The sequence below is a fragment of the Drosophila elegans genome, unplaced genomic scaffold (genome assembly GCF_018152505.1).
Source record: "Drosophila elegans isolate 14027-0461.03 unplaced genomic scaffold, ASM1815250v1 contig_476, whole genome shotgun sequence".
NCBI lineage: Eukaryota > Metazoa > Arthropoda > Insecta > Diptera > Drosophilidae > Drosophila > Drosophila elegans.
The window spans coordinates 18,495,838-18,518,426 of record NW_024545863.1 but is presented as its reverse complement, the minus strand read 5'-3'; the positions used below and the strand labels follow the sequence as shown (position 1 = coordinate 18,518,426).

The 22,589-nt window shown below is 44.5% G+C and overlaps 1 protein-coding gene across 6 annotated transcripts in view; it reads left to right on the top strand.

Moving 5' to 3' along the window:
• The window catches only part of LOC108135028 (zinc finger protein 704), a 117,788-nt gene that overhangs the window by 75,243 nt on the left and 19,956 nt on the right, over positions 1-22,589 (top strand). For 2 of the 6 annotated variants that reach the window (XM_017255565.2, XM_017255563.2), the window contains one exon: positions 7,905-7,949. The exons of 3 other annotated variants lie outside the window; for them this stretch is intronic. In XM_017255565.2, the coding sequence (XP_017111054.1) occupies positions 7,905-7,934 (30 nt within the window). In that variant the 3' untranslated portion in view covers positions 7,935-7,949. Of the gene's footprint in view, positions 1-7,904; positions 7,950-16,486; positions 16,610-22,589 lie in introns of those variants that run through there. One more of the 6 variants, XM_017255564.2, reaches the window with a different exon arrangement.

Genomic DNA, 22,589 nt, shown 5'->3' with positions numbered 1-22,589 from the left:
TTACTTAAAATGCAGATTTATGTGCATTCACCATTTCCCATTTACCGTCGCCCGTGACAATCAGGGCCAACGTTGCCCCACCGCCTGCCTTTTAATCAAGGCCCTTGCAATTGCACTCCCATTAAGGCAAAGCCGTACAGCTCCAAGGCGATATTCCCCCCACCCCTCCTCTCCACCGCAATGGGTGGTTAAACGCTCGCCTATTAATTTCCAACACACACTCACACACACACACGGAGTTCACGATGGTCGCCAAAGGAAAGCTCGAGTGGCAAGGCTACAAGTCTATCCTGTAGGGGAAATTATAACGCAAACTGCCACGGTAGCAATGTGACAAGCAATCAGAGCCAACAGTTTGCGGTGACAAAACCAAGCCGCTGAAAAAGTGAGTCGACTTGGGCCACCAGCTGCATCTTCTCATTGAATTTCCCCTGAATTTTCGCCTTAATTGGGCCAACACTTTGAGAGCTGCATCACCATTCGCTTTGTAGATGCGGCTAATTGCACACGCCATGTTCTCTACCATGTATAAGCTTTTCAAATTCCAACCCACAGTATAGCATAGTTTTTGTTTTTTTTTTTTTTGTGTTTTTGTTCCGACTAATTTGTTTTATAATATCAAAAGGCAACAAAAACGCCAAAGCCAAAGCAAACAGGCAAATTATAGTGCACAGAGCAGACAGCGCGGCGGGTGATTCAGGGGTGGCGCAGGAGGGGGCTGCTGCTTGGGGAGAGAGGGTGCGGATGAGCGGCGTTGCGGTTAGCTGGCATTAAGCTTTCGCAATGCCTGACAGTTGGAACACAAACAACAATGGCGGGCGGTAAAGGGAAAGGGAAAGGGCGGCGCAACTGCATTCGCGGCCAGCCAACATGGCGCGGCACACGTGTCTGTGTGAGCCTTGGCTTAGCTGCTTTGGCCTTTTTTTGACAAATGTGCGCGCATTTTGCAGCTGGCAGCAGAGGAGCTACTACACTCATGAAAAATGAAGGCTTTCAATAGCAAAATTCGATTTACTTTCGTCTACAGAAGCAGTTTTGTAAAGTACAAAAAGACAAGAAAAAAACTAGTAAAAAAAAACAGTTAAAACTTTTGAAAATAGTTTTCCTTCAAATTATTTGTAAAAGCAAACCATTGTATCTAGCGCTATAAATATAAGTATAAAGTTTTCGTGTTGTGATAATAAAGAAAATAAATAATTATAATGTATTTACACTATTGCACTAGTGTACTAGTTTAGAAAATAATTGTATGGCTTTGCTTCTACAAGTTTTTGCTGTTTAATCATCAGCCTTTTAATTTGTGTCGATAATTTTCTAGTTGAGAAAATTTAGAGTGGTTCAGCTAAAAGTTGAGATTGAAAAACTTTTCTTGGACTTCGAAACAATTAATTTTTGATTAAACTGTTCTAATCCTTGGGAATATTTTTTATGAGTGCAGCAAACAGCAGCGCACAGCAACTGTTTTGCAATTTATTTTTAAACAGCAGCCATTTTGTTTTTAACAAGCTTAAATTTAAATTTATGATTTTCGTTTTTGGCCTCACCTGCGCCCTGGCTTTGCCTTATTTCCTTCGCGTGTGCTCGCTTTACTTTCTGCAAATTATTTTTAAACCGAAAACCAGAGCAGAGCAGCACAGAAATATGGCAAAATTTAATTAAAATCCGTACAGCGAGTGTCTTTGAGGGGCTCTGCAGTAACCTTGAGTGAACATTCACTCGCCACACACTCGAGCACCTTAGCACCTCAGCACCTCAGCCGCAGCCTCAGAAAACAAGGGGCAATTGCTGCCTTCGGCACTTTGTACATAGACCAGCACCAGCATCGACGTCAGCATCGCAGTCGTGTGTATTAATTTCACTCATATGGATGTTAACCTTGAATTCTGATTAGGAAGCGATTTAAATTTATCTATAAGTAATTTTTCTTCGCTTTGGCACTCGCCTTTCGTTCGCTTTTGCCGCTCGCCTTTATTGAGTTATTATTAAAACTTAATTGTTAATTGTGCTGCTAAAAGCCATTTGGCTCCCCTTCGTTCGGAAACCACCCGCCCCCCATTCCCTCGATGTGCAATTTGTGGGGCATTAACAATTGCAAATGACTTGGCCAAAGTGTCGACATCTTGGCTGCGTTGGTAGATTAGGCAACCCGGCGACGGGCACGGGGCGTATGAGTAATGACTGAGAAGCAAAACAGCTGGGCGCAAATGTAATTACACCTTAAGCAGAATAAATGACAGAGCGACTGACTGACAGCCGGGGAAGCCTACACCCAGAACCACAAGAAACTGCAATCAGTGGAAAGGCAGTGGAAAAACAAAGGGTTACAGAGCAAAAAACTGCTATCAAATCATGATCAATCCTATCTTATTTTATATAAAATAAAAACAGATTAGTTGACTGAATCTTAACTACATGGTACAGTAAATCAATAAAAATTATCTAGGACTCCGACTGTACTAATCTTTAATATACACGCGTAACGAGTTACTAACACTGACAAATGACAAAGGTAAAAGGAATGTGCATTGAGCTTATCGAAAAATAATGCTGTAAAAATAGGGAGGTATTTTTAAGCAGAATCGCCATTTAAACTTATCGTTTAAGCTGACAAATGTCTCACGTCTTTTGCATTCAACAAACTAAGGAAATGGCTGCCGCAATCCGTCAAAAGTCAGAAAGTCAGTTGCAGGAGTGCCCAGACATGCACACCACACACTGTATCTGAATGGGTGCCTGTGCCTTTTCGAGTGTGTGCGTGTGGGAGAAACGAACTCATAAATTTGTCATAATTGCAGAAATGTGACTAAGGCAAATGGCAATGGGGGAGCAAAACAGAAATGCAATAAAAATATTTCCACATATACTTGTAGTACGCAGTTAGCAGCGAAAACGGGCGGGGCCTTTATTGGAAAAATGAATATTTAGTTGGCTTTTCCACGGGGCCAGATCTGTGCCAAGTGCAAATGCAAACGGCAAACGGAAAAGCGGAAAACGGTCAGAGCAACAAATGCATCGCCAATTTTCATGTTCAAGGTGACAAAACGAAACGAAACAAAACGAAGCGGACACTCGAGCCAAAAGCTTCAGCTCATCGTTTGGCCTCGTTTCCGTTTGGCTATTGCTTTTGCTTTTGCTTTGGCTGTGTTGTGTTGTGTTGTGCTGTGTATATGCTGCTTTGCTGTATCTGGCTTGCTGCAGTTTTAACCTGGCCATTTCATGCTATATTTGTCATCACTCCGGTACACCATGGGTGGGAAAAGGAGGGAGAATCGGGGAAAGACCGCCGCAAAGTAAAGTTTTCCCTAGCGCTGTTTGGCGTGTGTAAATGCAGTGCCATTTTGGCCCACTGTACCGCTGTCATCCGCATTGGCAGAGCCCGAAAAACAGCGCTTCGCCGAATGCGGAATTTGGCATTGGGCTTGCGGCCCGCGCCTCTGACACACTTTGCCAGCCTTCTGCTTATGGCCAGATTCAATATGTGCACTTGCATGATACAATATAAATATAGATAGGGAAAAAAGCGGTATTATTCGCTCGGTTGCAGAACTCAGAAAATGATCAAATATTAATGTTGATTTTAGAATTTAGTTCAAGAATTATGCAGTAATAATAACGATGTTGTTATATTTAGTTGTAATAATAAAAGGTAATACGATAGTAATTAGGCATTAAAAATATACTATTCATTAATTCTTTGTTATCTCTTAATTTTTCTTTAAAAACTAAAAAAGTTCTTAAGCAATTTATGCGAGTATTAAGCATTTTTTTTAACTAATAAATCTTGAATGCTTTATTTAGTTTATTTTGATTAATTTTTGGGTAAATATTTAAGCTGTTCCTGGTTTTTGACTGTGCCTTTTTTCAGCTATCGACAAGAACAATTTGCTTTTACATTGTCGTTAGAGGAATGCAAGCGAAATGTTTGCGAAACATCTTTTGGCAAACGTTTGCCACGAGCCCCAAAAAACATACACCCAAACACAGTGCTCTAATTTCGATTTCATTTTGCCAGAAGCGAAAAACTTTGAACACCAACCCGCCCACTTTTCCGACCCCCCATCAAACAAAGACTTTTCCGAGGGGTCACAATTAGATCAGCAAAGTAATAGAAGGGCAAAGAGCCGAAAGAGGGCAGCCCGGCGAATTGGCCTAGTTTCGTGGCACGGTACACAACAAAATGGCGGCCCTTGCAACTGTTGTCGTGGCTGTACTTTTTCACCAACACGCTCTCGCTTGGTGCTATATGTAGTGTATGTGTGCAGTTTTCTAGGTTAACGCACACAGAGGCACTGCGAATGCGGATGTGGATGCGGATGCCACACTGTTGCAGCAAAAATACGTTGCGCCGGCCGGCAAAAAGCGAATGTTGCGCAACAACCGTTAGCCATGAAAGTGCATTTCGCTTGCTCTCTGTTTCTCTCTCCCTCTTTCCCTCTCTCCCTCTCTCCGAGTTTCGCCATGCGCACTTGCTCATTTCCCTCACTTCCGCTCACACACACACAGAGGCACACTTAGTTATTGAGATAAGTGACGATGATGCACAAATGGCCGAGAAAAGGGGTTGGGGGATGGGAGGTGCAACGGCACGTGTTCGCACACCAATGCAAAATGCTTTTGCATTTGCTTTTACAGTGCTTTTGCGGCTCTGACGTCGTCAGTTTTGCCATAAAGTGGAAAATCTTGCCAGAAACTGCATGTTGGTCCTAAGCTATTTATTTTAAGCTTCCTCTGCTGATGTCATTCCCTATCATGCCCAATTAAAGCCCACTTCCCCAAACGTCTACTATCTCAAAGCCATTGATCTCCGACAAACCACTTAATTTAAAATGCTTTAATTTATTCCTCTCGCAATTTACACATAATGAGCTGCATTCAGATAGAGCAAACAATATTTATGAGATTTTTTCGGTGGCTAAATCATTGGGCTAATGACAACACATGTATTTTCGCTCATACTTAAATTTCCATTTATTTCGTGAGACATTCACAAACAAAGCAGAAGATATATCAACCATAAATCTGATCGTTTCACTTGCCAAAGTGGAGATTTGGTGCTGTATGTTTTCATCTCATTTATTGTATAATAAACAGTTTGGAAATGTGAATGCATCCCCGTTGGAATTGTTTTGCGGTCGATTCACTTTTCATGGCTAATTAATTTTCGCATTGCGCAAAATGAATTAATAACGCGAAATGCCATGAATATGCAAACGTGCGAGTGTGCCCCTTTGGTTCCATCTTGCCCCCCTCTGCTAAAACATACATATCTTGGCATACCAGTATATGTTTATAAGATATATGTACGTGCATGTGTATATATGATATATCGAAAATTTATTGTTGGCATCGCCGCAGTCGCCATAATTAAAAGCCAAACAAGCGGCAGCAGCGACTTCAGCCCGCCAGGTGATTTCATTTGCAAGTCGCTCTCGGGCGCAGTTTTGTTGCTTTCTGTTTTGGTTTTTGATATGGCAATCTTCGTTAATTATACGCTTAGTTGACTGATCGGGGTGGGGTGTTGTCGGTGTTACTGGAGCTCGGCGCTCGGAACTCGGGGGTGGCAGTGGGTGTAGGTGTTTGCCCAGTGGGAAAACAAATGCACCCCGGCAAACAATGGAGCGCCAAGTGCTCTGCTTACATCACTGGTGAACAGCGAACGGTGAGTGGGAGGCAGGAGGTTTGCCAAACAAATGCTCTTCACACACACCTGTGCCCTTTGTTTCATTTGCCAGGGCAACTGTGTGAACTAATACCCTCCATCGATTCAGTAACTGATAGATTATGGACCGATGTCCGGGGCACGTGGCAAATAGTATTGTTTTACTAGAATCCCACACAAAAGAACCATGGTGTTTTAAAATTTAATTTGTCTGGCAGTTGCTCACCACTGTTAACTATAATATGGATTTCCTTAAAAAAATTTTCTTATAACCTGTTGTTTAAGGACTCTTGCTGAGCCTTAAAAACTTAAATATTTACTATTTTTAGATTTAATTATTGTTGCTGCTTAATACAATAAATTTATTGTAATGTATAAATAATTTTTGTCGTCTTGATTTGTGATGGATCTTTTTTTTGTGAGCGCAACAAGCGCTGGGCGTGGGTAGGAAAGACAGCAACAGCTCGTTGACATTTGCATTTTGAGGGCGGATTAAAGGGGCGGGAGGTCGCAATGGGGCGGGGCGGGGGCTTAATTAAAGCAGAGCAACGACGTCGGCACGCCTCAGAGCTTAAAATTCTCTGCGTCGTTACAAGTTCTGCGTACTCGTACATATAGTACACCCCCAGCCCACTGCCACCCCCCTTTCAGCCCCGCCCCCTCCCATGACAGTCGCTGAAGCGAGGCAATTGTGGGCGGGAAGCAGCAAAACTGCATTAAAATTCAAATGCCGGCAATGTCAGGGCAGAAAGTGCGGAGCAGCCATGGCATTTGGCTTAATGTAATGGGCAAACGGGGGAAAAGTCAAGCTCGACAAATAACGTTGGAAATGTGAAGGAGAAAAATAACAAGATATATATATATATTCGTGCTCACCATAAATCACGACTGCATGGGGAGTACATATAGTCATCGCAGTGTGGTCATAATTTATATTTTTAAAGCTCATTCACCACGCAAATCAACACATTTCGGTACATCTTGCCAAACAAATAATTCCACACAAACAATGTTTGCAACAAGTCAGAGCCAATTCATTTCCACCTAAGCAGCAAACATGACAGAATACGTATATCTGCCTTCTTTTTTGTTTGCTTATTTTGTGCATACCAAATTTGTCATGACAATAAATACAGCTGCCGAAGAAAGCCCCATCAATGAGCGGGCGGTAGTTTGACCAAAGGCTGAATAGCGGGGGAAAATCGGAAAAAGTTGGGCAAAGTCAGCGGCAAAGGCAAAATGCCGACAAACAAACACAGAAACACACACACACTCATACACACACACACACAGAGAGAGCTACATTAGTTGGCAGCGCATGAAGGAATTGCAAATGTATTCAAGGTCAGGGCAGACATGAAAAACGAGAAAAGCCGACTGAGGCAGCGACAGAGGCATCGGCAGAGGCAGAGGCAGTGGCAGAGGCCCACCCACACCCACACACACACCAGCGAAAATCAATATGGCAACACTTTTAAGGGTTGCGGCGAAAAACCCACGCAGCCCTTTCCTTTGCTTTCCCCCTTGACCAGCGAAAAGTGGAAAAGAGGAGCAGCAACGTCATCAGAGTGGTTCAGTGGGTCGTCATAAATAACGCTTCGGGTTTCCCGCGCATTTTCCACTCTCTCGCTAAGAGAAAATGGCGCCCAACACTGCGCAGGCTTTCCTCTCCGAACATCTCCCTTCTCAGACTTTTCCCAAACCCTTGGCGAATTTTAAATCGGGAACACTTTTAATTATAGCCCGGCCCACGTTCTTCCACTCTCCAGACTTTCGCATGTAATTAAGTCCGGCCAATTACACGCAGCTACAACAATGAATTTGCAAATTGAGTTTGCCAGCAAATCGATAGGATTTCAAGGTTAGCTTGCGTGACATTTTCCCAAGCAACAATTTATTATTTGGGGGACCCTGGCGGGTAATTGGAAAAGTTGTCGCACCCGCGGATGCACCTCAAAGTGTAACGCGCTATCGGTAGTAACGCGAAGAAAAAGCAAAACCTGTGCGTTGCGTGCGCCATCATCATTATGGTGACTGTTTGTATAAAAATGGCGACTGGCTGTCGTGGCGTATGGGCAATATTTGATTTATATATCGATTTTTGCCAGCACAAAGGCCGGGCCTTGCAAACCAGTTATTATCATAATTATTGAAAGCGGCATTTCCAATGCAAAATGCAAATATATTTCTTATTCAAATTGCCGCATTACCATATGACATCTCCTTTTCGCTCTTCTAATTGCAGGTGAGTAATTTGTCGCTTTGGACAGGCTAATGTCTTTAATTGACTTCTGTGAGTGAGTAGAACGCATATGTATCTATAAAAAGCCACTTATCTGCATTTATCAACTTTATTATTAAGCATATCCGTGTGGGCAGTGCGGGCAAAGTGAAACCTTGACATGTCAGCGTCGGGTTTTGCAAATGAATGGTGTCTTAATACATTCGACCGGATTGGAAAGTTGCCCCCATCCATGGAATCCGGGGTCCGTGCTCCCAAAAGTATGCTTGGTCCTTCAGCCAGTTCGCCTCGATTGTTTTAATTAGCATAATGACACTTGGCCGCGTCTAGACAGACCGAGTCCGCAAAATCCGAGTTTATTTCTTGGTTAAACCATTCCTCGTCTGGTATTTACTGATTCATGAATTATGCGATTTAATTCGGGAAACGAAAAATACTCAGATACATAAATCAGAGCCACATCCGCGAGAAAAGCTTTTCGCTGCTGCTTTCCTCCAATTAAACGAAGGGTATAAATCAGAAATGTTTGGCCAAGCGTTTTGTGCAAACATTGCAATAAAAACTGTTTGCTTAGCGGACATAAACTTTGGGTATCTAATGGGAAAAAAAGCAACAGAAATGGTCGGAAATTTCCCCCTTCATTTACCGCCTGGCAACCGAAATTCGAATGCAATTCCAGCAATGGTTGATCAATGCCAAAAACAATTAGTCATGCGATTGAACCTCCCGTAGAGAGAGTGAATTTCGCGAATAGCTCACTGACACTCATACGCAATCACACACAAACACGCACACCCCCGGGGCCTAATAATAATCATAATAATAAAATAAAAACCGCTGGCCACTTGGCCTTGGACTAGGTTGATTGCATTCTAGCGGTCAATGCCGCCGCCGGCGTCGTGAAAACGATCGCTCAGCGGCTATCTCTTTCCCGTTGCGTTTTAATTTCGTACCTCTTATTCTCTCGCGCTGCTTCTGTATTAAAATTATTTGTATTTATTTGTATTTTCGTATTTTGCAATGACAAAAGAAAAATATCGGAGAAGCCAACAAACAACTTGTTGTTGCCCATACATTTCAAAATCAACAACAGCAGAAGCAGAAGCAGCAGCAGTAGCAGCAGCACACAGCAACTATTTATAAAATGCGCCTGGCTGGCCAGAGTGTGTATCTGTGAGAAGTATCTCTGGGTGTGCAGGTTTTCGTACTACGGATATTTGTATCTGTATCTGTATCTCAACCTTTATCTGTAGCTGTAGCTGTAGCTGTAGCTTTTCGGTGCCCGTGCGCGACTTGCAATGCCGGAAAGCAATAGCAAACGTCGTCAGAGCGGCGTTGTGACGCCAGCCAAGCAATCCGCCGCCTGCCAATGACGACAGTGCTCGACGAGTATCTTTTGGATACATTTCAAAACAAAAATAACACAACAAGATCCGCTCTTCGCCGGTTTACCTTTGAATGGCATTTGCATAACAAGTGTCGGGTCCCGCCAACCCCTTCCATGAAACCCCCAGTCAAGAGCCCAGAGCCCAAAGCCCAAGATCCCATATCCCAGATCCTTTGCCCCATACATAAATAATTCAGATTTCTGATTTCGACTGCTGTTTCCAGGCCACAGTGCATTCAACCGATGGCAACAGCTAAATGCTAATGCGAAATGCGAAATGCGAGGGGTTCATTCGCATTTGGCAAATATTTACCTGCGCCGCAACTACGGTCCAGTATTATTAACAGTATTTTACGGCGTATTCTAATTAAATTTGGGCCCTCCTTTCGCCTGTTTATGTTTCCTGTTTTTTTTCTATTTTTTTTCGGCTAACCAGCGGCATCGAATGATAAATTACCACTTAGTGTGTTTGCTCGTACCTAATCGGTTTTGGATACGCTCAAGATCACGTCATCTTCGGAACAGGTTGCAATTGATGGCTCGGTAGCTGGAGGAATTAAGTATTTTACGACAGCGATTTTTGATGGCCCGTAGAACCGCTTTCTCCGAAAGATAAGCGAACAACCTTGACGCCGTGTGCAATCGGTCAGGCCAAAAATATACGGTTCAGTGTGGGCATACATACTATTTACCTACCTGGCCTTGCACTGTGCTTTGGCTTAGAGTGCTTTTGGCTCATGACTTATGGCCAGAGGTGTTGTTCAAGGCCCGCTTCCGGTTCAGGTTCAGGCCATGCTGCATGTGGGCGTAGATACCCAGCTACCCAGCTACTCAGGTGCTCAGGTGCTCAGGTGTTCCACTGCTCAACTGCTCAAATGGCTAAATGCTCAGCTGGTCCGGCATGATGAATGACTGCAGCGTTTATAAATATACGGAGCAGCCATCATCATCATAATGAAATAAGCTAAGCATAACAAATGCGTCGAAATATTTGCGACAGGTTGCAATAGCCGACAAACAAAACAGAGAACGAACAAAAAGGGGGAACAAAATTATATAAAATCGGCAAGCGAAAACACCGAGGTAAAAACTCGAGTCACTCAATGTGCATGGCCTTGAAGATTTCGCTGCAAAACAAAAAAAAAAAAAAACAAATAAAAAAACCACACGCTGAATATCATAAAAATATTCGCACAAAACAAAACTCGCAAATAAAAGTTTAAAAAAAGATTATAATGAAAGCCACTGATTTGGCAGAAAATAAGAAATAAATAAATGCATAAAATGTGAATAGTACCTGGGATTAACAGGCAATTTGCATGGGCTTGATGAGCATATAGAGTTTCAGAAGCTGATTGATTTGTCATTAGCAAAGCCCCACCAATTAAGCCCTACGTTTGTATTATTAAAGTATTAAAATAATGAACAGCGGCAAATTGCATATAACCCAAACGTATTTTTGCCTCGTCTCACGCTCTCTCAATTTTCAATGTTCAATTTTCAATTATGGTTTTTTAATCGTGTTTTGGCCGGTCAAGTGGCTTTGGCCAAAATATTGATTAATTGCAGTCAAGGGGTTAATAGGATTACAAAGTGTTGTTGTCGTTGCTGTTGTTGTAGCCGCCGGTGCTGTTGCGCCAACCGCACGCTAGATGGCGTGTTGGCGCGACTCGTCAACGTTTTTGACAAGTCAACAACAACGTTTGACTGCGGCGGAGATTGATGGCGAATGAGTTGGCACCTGCCATTGGCCTTTAAGCCGCTAACCGTTTGCAAATCTCCAAAGCCTGCCAAAACCTTGCCAAAATGTTTGCCTGTCCGTGTGTGTCAGATGGCTTTAAGCTGGATGCGGTTTCACCAGCAACCAACAATAAGCAACCAGTAACCAACAACCAGTAACCATTAACCAGCATCATGAAAACATGAAATCTGTTGATCTGCGGTTTCTTAGTCATTGTCATTTGCATTTCCTTAGCCATGATTTTATTACACGCGCTCTTGTTATTATTATTTGTGAAACTCAACCGCAGCAATTTTGTGTGCCGGCTCTTTTGTTTAAACTTTTGCTTAGACAACACAACACAACACAACGGGAATTTCCATTGCACTCTAATTGCCATTGTAGCAGCGTAGCAACAATTGCAAAAAGCTTCATCATCATTACACGGGTGCTATTTTTTTTTTTTGTTTTTTTTTTTTGTTTTTGCAGCTTTTGCTATTGGCGTCAAGCTGTCTGAGTCGAACGGCTTTTCCAGCCATTCACTATTCAGTACTCGCTCACATGCATTTCCACTCAACGGCAAAAGCAACAACTGGCTATTAGCCGTAATACGAGTGTATCTATTTATATACCACATGTGCCACAATTAAGAACAGCCAGAGCCCATTTTTTGTCTTGCCAATATGGCATCGCCTTCTAGCGGTTATCTCGCTAGCCAGTAAGCCGGCTAATTATTGTTTTATGACTCGGAACCCTGCACTCATAAATCCCACCCAAACTAGTGCAGTAAATAATTACACAAAGACCAAAAGTCAGGGGACATTGCGTGCCATTTCCACCTGAAAAGCGTAAATTATAGCTCTATTTATTTATGCTGCTGCCGCTGTTGCTGCTGGTTTTATTGCCCTGTGTGTGCCAGTTGCATTTGTTTAAAATACCATTTGACAAGCATCAAAGCCGTTAAATGTTACTTAGACATGTGCCACACGAGGCCCTCTGGAGGGTGGGCTTATGGCCAATTAGATGAGTGAAATACAGTGTACATGTTGCGGAGAAGGGAAAAAACCCCGCTCACAGTGCAATTTCACAACTCTGAGTAATGCACAAACGGTCGGTCACCGGATCCAGCTTATCGCTTGGGGGAAGCAATGAGCTCTTGACCAAGTTTTCGATTCAAGTGACTGCAGGGAATATTTCGTTTCACATAGATTCGCAATTACATTAAAGTGCCCTCTTTCTTTCACTCGGCGGATAAACAAAATGCCGCTCGCAGCACCGGATACGGAAATAAAGCGTCAAAGCTGGCAGGGCCACAAATAAATGGCGCTGGATGGAGGGAAATCTAGTTTGCTGACACGGCACAAAGGATGCTGTCTCTCTGTCTGCGGGAAAAAATGGGACCCGCTGACATTTTTTCCAACCCAATCCAACCCAACCCCCCAGTCATTTGATATAGACATCGCATCGCATCGCATCGCATATAGACAGTTTTCCCCGCAGGTCACATTCGGCGATATATATGTCGAATAGCCAGAGCGAAATCCTGGTCAGCATCTCCCCTTTTTTACTTGCCCAGCCCTGCCCCTTTTTAGGGGCGTTGCCATGGAAAAGCATTTTGTCAAAGCGACAGGTGCTTAAATATTTAAAAAGCCAATGCCCAGTGTTGTGTTCTTGGCTGCTGGGTGCTGGGCCAAAGGTAAAAATAAATGATGCCTCGGCCACTGGATGGAATAGAAGGCAGGAAAAGCAGGCCTGAAAATAGAATGTTGGGCTTGGGCGTGACAAAAGCCAAATGGCCTGGAAGAACCAGACTTTAACTTTAAATTCTATTGGTCAAACCCCATCCTGCACTGGAGTACAAAAACACAAATCGGTTGTGACAGACGCGAGCTTCTGATTCCGATTGTGCACTTCCAGCGGCTAATGAGGCGTGACATTGATGATGACTCGGGCATGCTGAAATCGGCGAATCATTTGTAATGTGTCATGATTATGCAATATTCGTGCAACAATTACCGCGAGGCATTTGCATAAAAAGCGGTCGCCCGTCAGCCGTTTGAGTAGCAATTTTCCACTCAGAAGCGGCCTAGTCGCTCGCTATTCGCTCGTTTGGCCAACAGGAAGCTGTTGAGTTGGCCAAGACAGGCCGAGCTACCCAGCTCTTTCTCTGGAGATCTGCTGTTGCTGCTGCTGCTGCTGCCGCTGCGCATGCGCCGCGTCGAGTGACAGCCCAGTTTGGACAGCAGACCCAGGACGGAGGACAGAGGACAGACAGTACCGGGACAGAAAACGGAGACTGAGCGAACCGGCCGGCTGCCGGCGGCTGTGACAGCTGTTGATTGATGAATCCTACAGCCTGCCCCCGAGGCTGCCCCACGGGTCTTCAGTCTTTAGTCTCCAGTCTTCAGTTTTCAGTCTCCAGTCTCCAGCCTTCAAACTCTGCCAGTCCAGTGTTTGGCCAAGACTCGCCTGATGTCTCTGCGATCTGCCGGCCTCTCGAACTCTCTCCGCCTAAGATTGATGATGACGCAAGCCCCTTGGCCGAGCTTCTCCCCGTTTTATAGGCGCGCATGTGCAATAAACACTTCTAATTGTAATTAATGAGGCGATTGTTTAGTTTTTATGTGTTGATTTTACTGATTTACCGCCCTGCAGTGCAGTGCAGTGCAGTGCAGAGCGTTCCAGCAACTGTCCAGCGACTAAATGGAGCATTGAACCTGAGACGATAATCAGCTGAAGAGAACGCCCGAGAAAAAAATCAGAAGTGCAAACATTGGATACCCTGCTAAAACTACATACGTACTTTGTTTTGCACGATCGTAAAACCCTCTTGAAGGGCATAAAAAAGCAGGACCCAAGTTCTTGATCTCGATCTCGTTTTCGTTCTGGTGTGCCGCTGACTTGTTTTTCATTGCATTGAACTTGATGGCCATTTTGCTCTGGCCTAGGCCCTTGTTTCTCCCGTCCACTTATGTTGCTTACTCCTTGAGCCAACTTCTTGGGGTCTTCAGCTATCGACGGGGATTTATCTTAAATGCTGCGTTTACCGAGCTCCGTTTCTCAGCTGCCTTTTCCTTTGCCCACCAATTCTGGCCTTTCTAGCTTCGTGTTTTCGTATATTGGCAAACACTTTTCGGCCTGGCTCAAATTAATGGCCCCGGGGTGCGCCTAATGATCCCCACAAACGGAGTTCATTCCAATGAAAATGTCAGCCCAGGCGCATTTTATTTGCTCTAGCCATGCCATGCTGTAGTTGCTTGTCTGTGGCAGGAGTACTTACTAGCACTACCAAATATGTTTAACAAAAATCAAAATAATTGCATTACTGACGCGTCACGCCAGGGGGCGGCGGCGGGTAAAAAAGAAAATAATGGAGGCGTGGCATGAGTGTGTGTGCTGTTAGGCTGATTTGATGACATGGCGCTTTGCATGCGACCCGCATATAAATCCAAAGCCAGGAAGGTAGATGGAGGCAACTATGTAAAAGGGGTCAAGCGGCCGAGCAATTTCCAGAAAAAGTAATAGAAACGTTTCGGGTTGCCTAGCCTAGAGTTGCATATCGAAACGATATGCCCAATCTGCTGCACTTTCCCCCACGAATTGATGGGGCCATTGTGTTGCTCTTGTCTTGACTCTTTTGTCAGCATTAACATACGTAAGTGTCAGCTGGTTGTTGCTACTGTACAGCCAGCATGTTGCTGCTGGGTCGTCGATGTTTGCTGCTGCTGTTGCTGCTGCTGCTGCTACTCTGGCTGTTGCAAGGGGGCAAAGAGGCCAATTGATTTATCGTGACAATGAGTGCAGCTACCGAGCTTCGCTATCGATGTGTAAATTTGAATTTCGTGGCTCATAAAGCGGACAATGGAGGCGGCGGTGAAAGACAAATGTGGCAGCCACAGATTGTTGTCGGCAACATGTTGCTCTTGCTCTTACTGTTGTTGTTGCTGCTGTTGTTGTTGCCGCTGTTGCCACTGTTGCTGTTGCTGCAGTTGTTGCCGCAAAAGTGAATGCCCTCGCGGTGACGTCACGAGTGCAATCCAGTTCCAGTTTTCTCATTGCCCATTTCTCATTTCGCGATACTCATTTCTCGTTTCCCATTTCTCGCCTGGCTGCAATTATCGGGGCCCCGAGTGCAGCGCGAACGATGAGCAAAATACAAAATCCAGAAGAAATATGAAAAGCAAAACAAACTGCACGAAATCAAAACAAAAGCCCGGCCAAGAGGGGCACTATCGAGTGGAACGAACTCTGTTGCACTCTGCGGCATTCAACTGTGGGCCACTGTGGGAAAGGCAGTGTGCCGGGTCGACGGGTGTTGAAGTGGAACGTAGCGAATGAGCAGGCCGATTGGCAGGAACGGGGAGCGGAGGGGGGAGGGTGGTGGCGTATCCGGGGGATACTACACCATACTATGCGATGACTAAATGCAACAAGCGGCGACTTTCGCATTCGCATGTGGTGGTAAGCTAAAGTTGATGAGCAACTTCAATGGCAAGTGGCAGCAGCAGCAGCAGCAGCAGCAACTTATCTGCAGCAGCAGCAGAGTATGTGGCACACGGGTAACAGCAGCTGGCTTCACTGAAAGAAAAGCTAGTGTATCAAAATGTGATTTTATGAAACAAGACATTAGATTGGACCTGAATAAATTAATTAAAGACGAAAACAATAAATATTTGTAATTTAGGAGTAAGTCTTATGTAAAACTTATAAAAAACAACTGCAACAAAAATAGATTTTATCATTTTTTGTGGAGTAACTTTGCTTTAGTTTGCTAAAATTCAAAATAGTATATATACAAATGATATTTTTGGTATTAAGCTGCCGTTTTTTTTCTGTGCTGAGACTGATGTGGCTGCTGTGCCGAGTGCCGAAGCACTCGCAAGTTGCACAAACATGTTGCTCACTGGCTCCGCGACATGATTCTGAGGCGCAGATATAAAACCGAAAAACAACAGCAGCAGCAGCAACGACCTGAAAAGCAGCAACATCGCGGATTGGGGATAGCGAGAACAAAAACAATGTTGGGCTAGGTTCCTCCAATGGGCTCTTCAGTACTCCTCAGTACTCCACTCCACTCTACTCCACTCCACTCCATCGTCATTATTATCATCTGGTTTTGGTCTGGACAATTCTCCTGCCTTCAATCCGACCAACAACTATTGTCCATAGCTGCTTATTTCAGTTGCTGCCTTTGGTTAAGGCTCTTGTCATTGTGGTTGTAGTTGTTGTTGCTTTAATTTAGATGCATCTCGAACAGTTTTTGTTTTTCTTACTGGCTGTTGACTGCTCGCTGCTGGCAAACATGGCCAAAGCCATGAAAAGAAACTTTCATAAGATAAACAAAAGTTATATATGCATATATATGCATAGGCACATATGAGAGCTGCCTGCCTACAGGGTTTTCAGCCGGGGCGAATGTCCTCTGCCAAATTGTACATATTTCCCCCACTAATTAATTCTATTTTCTTTTCATTTCAGGTGAGTTTCCCCTGCTCGGCTGCTTGAGAATCTGGTTAACAGTAAGTCGTAAATTAAGTGATTGCCCACTCACCCATAATTGTGAGTTGCTGGGTGCGCCCCCCTATATTTTTTATTTGAGGAAATCACAATTCTCAACGAGACGGGAAACAAGGAGCGTAAAAATGGTTCCACCAGCCAACTTATTCAGTTATTGTTGTTTTTGTTTTTGCGAATGTTGCACTGGCAATCAACTCATTAGCTTAGGTCGCAAAATAACACAAAAACAGCGGGAACAAAGGCGGCTTGGGAGAAACCGCGTTACGCATTTTTAATTGCCAACTTGGCGCTGCCAGACAAAAAACAAAAGGGAATAAATAAAGAACCAAACACCGCTGGGGCAATTAAAAAATTAAGCAAAATTTCTGCATCAGCTGATGGGTGTGTTTTCGCTGCGGGAAAAACAACGAGCTCGGGGTAATGTCAACGAGGTAGCAGAAGAAGCCGCAGCATTTCCTGCCCAAGAATCTTCCCCTTTAAACTGGTGATTCGAAACAGGGGCGGATACAAAATAGTTATTAAAGGGGGTTTTCCTAATTACATTTTTCTATATTTTAATATTCCATTTCCATTTCGATTTTGCTTTTCAATAACAGTAGTAGTTATCTAATCAATTGTTAGTAAAGTAAAGTAAGAAGAAAGTTAAATACAAAAACACTCTTATAATAATTTTCTAATATTTTGGCTTAATGCATTTTGTTTGTTTTGATTTGAACTTAAGGAAACCGCCACTGTTTCCGATGTTATAACTTCGATATGAACGTGGTTTTCTTGTCGTAATTTATGCGCCTCTTCGACGCGCTTGCCAATTGCTTCCTCGCGCTGCGTTTTCTTTCATTTTTCCTTTTTTATTTTTTTTTTTTTTTCCAAGAAACAGCCGGCATCCAGTCATCCAACAACCGCCCCCGCGTCACATTGCAAAGATTTCTTTATTACTTGGGCACGTTCGCTGTGTTTGTACCGCTGTTGTTTTTCTTATTTTTGTTGTTGTTCGGGGTCGAGGCCGGTCATTAATATCCACGCATGGAGTTCACTTCAGTTCGGTGGAGCACGTCCCCTCGTCGTTCCACTGCCACTTCCACCACCACTTCCACCACCACTTCCCCACCCACTCCATCCCAGAAGCGTTCCCATCTGAATCAGCTGTATGCATAATATTTGTTGTTTGCTGATTCTGTCAGCGTCTTGAGGATCCGCTTCGTCACTCCATCGTCGTCGTCTTCTTCGGCGATTCTTGTCCAGGTCAGTTCTACAAAATATGGGAAGATGTTGCTGCTGTGCTGTTGCTGTTGCTGTTGTGCTGTTGCTGCTTTGCTCTTGATGTTGCTGCTGTGGCTGGCATACGTGAGGGGCTTGGCCGGGGCTAGATCGTTTGAGTCCGGAGCTCCAGAGGCTGCTACGCTTCTGTCGCCGTTTCAGCGGAGCACGACTTATCAACTTGGTTTCTTCTTGGTTTCAACAGCTTCTTTCTATGGGTTGTTCTCCAACCCATCGCCAATGCCGATGCCGATGTCGATGCGACAACAATCACGAATGCAGCCCGATAATGACAATGGTAATGATGACGATGGCGCGGCTGTGACTGTGTCCTAAATGCTGATAATGATGTTTTTTGTTTGCCGGCGATCGCGCACAATGGATCTGCACAGGCGGCTAGTCAGCTATATACCAAGTATATACAGAACTTTGCGCCTAGAAAAACGTTCAAATGGTACTTTTTCAAAAGAAAAAGTTTTCAGAATCCTTAGTCTTTCATAATCTTTTATACGTATTCGAATATTCCATCTATTTTTTGCTATGTGTACATATGAACCTCGTTCGAAAGAGGATAATCGCTCTTACTAAACCCTTTCCCTTCCTAGTTTTTCGAGTTCGCTGTCCTTTGGTCAGGTGGCAGTGCATTTTAGGAGTTGCTAAACCCATCCAGCTAGTTGACCATTTTCCTGCCCGGTCTTAATCTTTGCCAGGTTGTTGTTTCTCCATCGCTGCCGCTGTCGCTGCTGCTGCTGCTGCTGCTGCCACTATTGTTGCTGTCTTTTTTGACCGGCCGGCCGGCCGGCATTATATCTCATTACAGAGATCAGCATAAATAAGCAGTGAGCACGCCGCACCACCAGCTCGGTTCCTCCGACATCATCAACAAAAACGGCAGAGGCAGAGGCAACTACAGGCAACTACAGACAACAACAGCCCACAGCCGGAGGAACGAACGAGCGATTAAGCGATACATTCAGCCATGTTCGTGTATTCCCCACAGAGAGATGGGGCATGGGGATTGGGGCATGGGGCATGGGGCATGGGACTAGAGCTGGAGCTGGTACTTAAGCTGGGGGCAGGGGGGCAGGGGGGCAGGGGGGCAGGGGGCAGGGGGGCGGGGTGAGATGGGGACACAGATGGAGAAAGGGCAGAACGCTTGCGTACTCGCCGAGGCAATTGAACTCGATTGCAGCGCGTGAAGGTGGACATGACGATCCCGTTCTCCACTTGACTCCTCCTCCTCCTCCTCCAGTCCCCCCTCGATAATACGTATACACACATCCACCATTCTCGATCCCTGGTGAAATAGAATTTGTTATTGTTGTTGAGGCAGGGCAGTTCCTTGACCACATGCGTCATCATCATCGCGTTCGCTGTGTGCAAAAAAACATGATCATTACACACACGATGCGATTCCCTATTCCCGATTCCCGATTCCTCGACTGGACATGGAGCGGCTGCTGATTCAGATTCATCCTCATCTGCTGCAGCTTTAGCTTTGAGCTCTCTGGCTCCGGCCTCATAATTCCCATTCCATGCCATGCCACTCCTCCGCCGCAGCAACGCTCGTTCAGGCGTTTTTAATGATGCGTCAGAATATTGTTTACGCATCATTTTACATGTCGGCAAATGGGAATGCAACAAGCAACCTCATAGATACACTCTGCCGACGAGAGACTGAGTGTGCTGGCCCGAAGGCAAGTGTTGAATAGATGCTGCTTTTATTCTCCACCAGCTGGCTACACTACTCGACTATAAAATTATGAAACCCCGTCTGCAGAGAGGTTTGCCAAATTCCATCGTGATGTGTGCATTAAAGCACGAATTAGCCGCCGGTTATGGCTACAATGTTGCCTGCCCAGCTCCGACTATCTGGCAGATGCATTACCAGCCTTATTAGCCGGCACTTTGTGCCAAGAAGAGTATCGAATAAAGCAACAAAAAAAAAAAACGAAACGAAACGAAAAACAAAACAAAAACGGTCTCAATGCAAATGCCATAATCCCTGCCTCACAAATCAAACCCCAAAAGTGCAGGTTTAGAATTTATGATTGAGCCCTCAGTTTAGCCTCCTTTTGCACCAGAAACCAGTAAAGTAATTCCAATAAAGTTTTCCTGCCCAGGGTTGCCAGTGTGTGCTGACGGAAAAGTGTTGCCATGGCGCCGGGTGCAAACAATATCGAGGTGAATGTGCAACAACTAGGAACTGCACTTTGTTTACATTTCTCCTGCTGTGTTACTTTTCCCCACTTTGGCATTTATGCTTAAGCTTCTGCTTATGCTACTGGTACTGGTACTGGTGCCTCCAAACCCTCCTGTTCCTGCTCCTGCTGTTGTTGTTGTCGTTGTCCTGACTGTGGAAATTAAGCGAAAAACTTGTCAAAGGCATGTCCTGCCCTGCACCACCGCTTGCACCTCGCATAAAGTCAAGTGCGGCAGGCGGGGGAAAGCAACTTTTCTATTCCAGCCCTTCGGTACCTGCACTGAAAAAAATGGAACAATATAAATGGATTCAATATACCCAGCTTCATAAATGGGAATTTTAAATTCAGATACTAGATTAAATTAAAGACTTTTTAGAAGAATAAACATAGGCACTTTTAAATGTCTTAGGACATAAATTAACCGTTTTTTAAAAACCTTTTTAATTATGTTTTTTTAATCACCCTTAAATTTGAGGTATTAGATAAAACCAGTTAATTTTTGGTTTAATTCAGATTGGGGTGTGTTCTTCTCAGTGAGCTACTCCACTGTTTACTTCCCCTGTTTTATTTTTGCCTAGGTTGACATGCAATCCCAGGTACATGTGGAGAGTTCCCTGCCGATTCTTAACTGGGTTCAATGACATACAGGATAAGAAACAGCAACATCGGGCAGCCTACAATCCACCACCACTAGCACACACATATATATATATATATAGTACATATGTATGTATATATAGAACAACAACAACCGGCATTAACTTCGCTGGGGCAAGAGCGCAAAACGTAAACGTTGCAAAAAGGCGGCAAGCAAAGGCAAACCCGAAAACAAAGCCGTGGCTAAAACGTCCAGAAGCAGGAGCAGGAACAGGCCAGAAATGGGTAGGATGATGATGATGATGATGATGATGGTGGGGCAAGAAAAAGGAAAAAGGGCCACTGATCCATGCTGCACTTGAGGTTAAAGGCAGCCAGAAACCGAACCAAACCGAACCAAACCAAACCAACCAAACCCAGTTGAATTGAGCTGGGGCAAACCTGTGTACAAATACTCGACATGCACGCCGCCCATTTGCCACTCCAGTCGGTATCCTGTTTGCCTAGGCCCGCATCCCCATCGCCATCGCTATCCCCTTATCCTTATCCATATACCCATCCCATATAGCCATCCGTAACCCCCATATGTTCGAGTTGAATGGATTCCTTTTGCTTCGGTAGCCCGGCTTTTCTTTCCACTTTTTCGGCGAGGGCGAATTGCGGCAGGACCTCTTGCACTCCCCCGTTTTTCATTTGCCCTGGCCAGATTATTAAAATTCCTGCAATATGAATCGAGTTCAATAAGGTCTTGAATTCCTGATCGAATGTATGAAGAGTTGGCGAGAGGAATCGCAAAGCATACACCAGGGGGCCAATGAAAAGTCAGCTTACCTAAGCCGGCTCTGCTTTTTATGCAATCCTTACGCCTCGACTTATTGCATTTCTCCCAGCGTCAGCAAAAGGATGCCTGGACAACTTATAGGGTCCTGATCCCATTGCCAACGTTTAGGTATGGCTCCATTCAGGTTTTTTTCGCCCATAAATGAGGGGAATGAGGGGGGAGCTTAAATAAAACATGACCATTACGGCTGCATATTAAATAATATATTGAGCCGGCCATTAGCTGAGATCGACGCTCGCTGCATTTTCATAACAAAACAATTTACAAAAGGCCACGGCACAAAACCGGAAATCCTTTCCAACTCGCATATGGCACGCAAAACGAAGGCAACTTTTCCACTCGCCAATGTTGCCGTTTCTGTCGTTTCTGTCGTTGTTTTCTTGCTGGGTTAGGTGCCCCGGAGCGATTGTTACTGTGGCTGTTGCTGTTGCTGTTGCTGCCGCGGAAAATTGCCGCTTTTAATATTACCTTTTATTTGCAATTTCTGCCTTTTTGTTGGAGCCTTTTGTAATAATGCAGTGCGCATGTAATAGGAGCCAGGTGCCAGGGTGCCGAGTCGCCTCCATGCATTTATATTCGAATTCGTACTCGTACTCGTACTCATACTCACACTCGTTCTAGTATTCCCCGTTGCAGCAATCATTTCCACCTAACCGCCCGCCTGCCGTTGTCATCTGCCACAAATTGTACGCTGTTATTAACTGACATGCTTGCCAGGAGGATTTTTTTATTTAGTTGTGAAACCTCTGATACGTCCGCTACCCATTCGGATTTTCCTTTTTCGTTAGTTTGTGTTTTCCGTTTCAATATTAATGGCATGATACACAGGGCAATGTAATTTTTTACAGCGCTTGTCAATTGGCGGGGCCTTATTTGCTTTCGCCCCGCATCGATTAATTTTAATAATATATTCGGCGCACCTGCAATCAGGCATATGCCCTCGCAATATCTGCTTCTATATCGGGAATGAATTTTGAAGTTTTCCAATCAGCCATTGAACTGGCGAAATGCGTACTTGCTGATTGGCAATGATATGGGACGTATGGAGCGAAGTTTACTGCGCTCTTATCTGATTTTGACCTTCAGTCCGGGAAAATTGCGTTTCTGCACCGACTGCCTTTGTGCTTAGAAACGACAGAATTGAAAGTAAGCCAACAAATCCCAC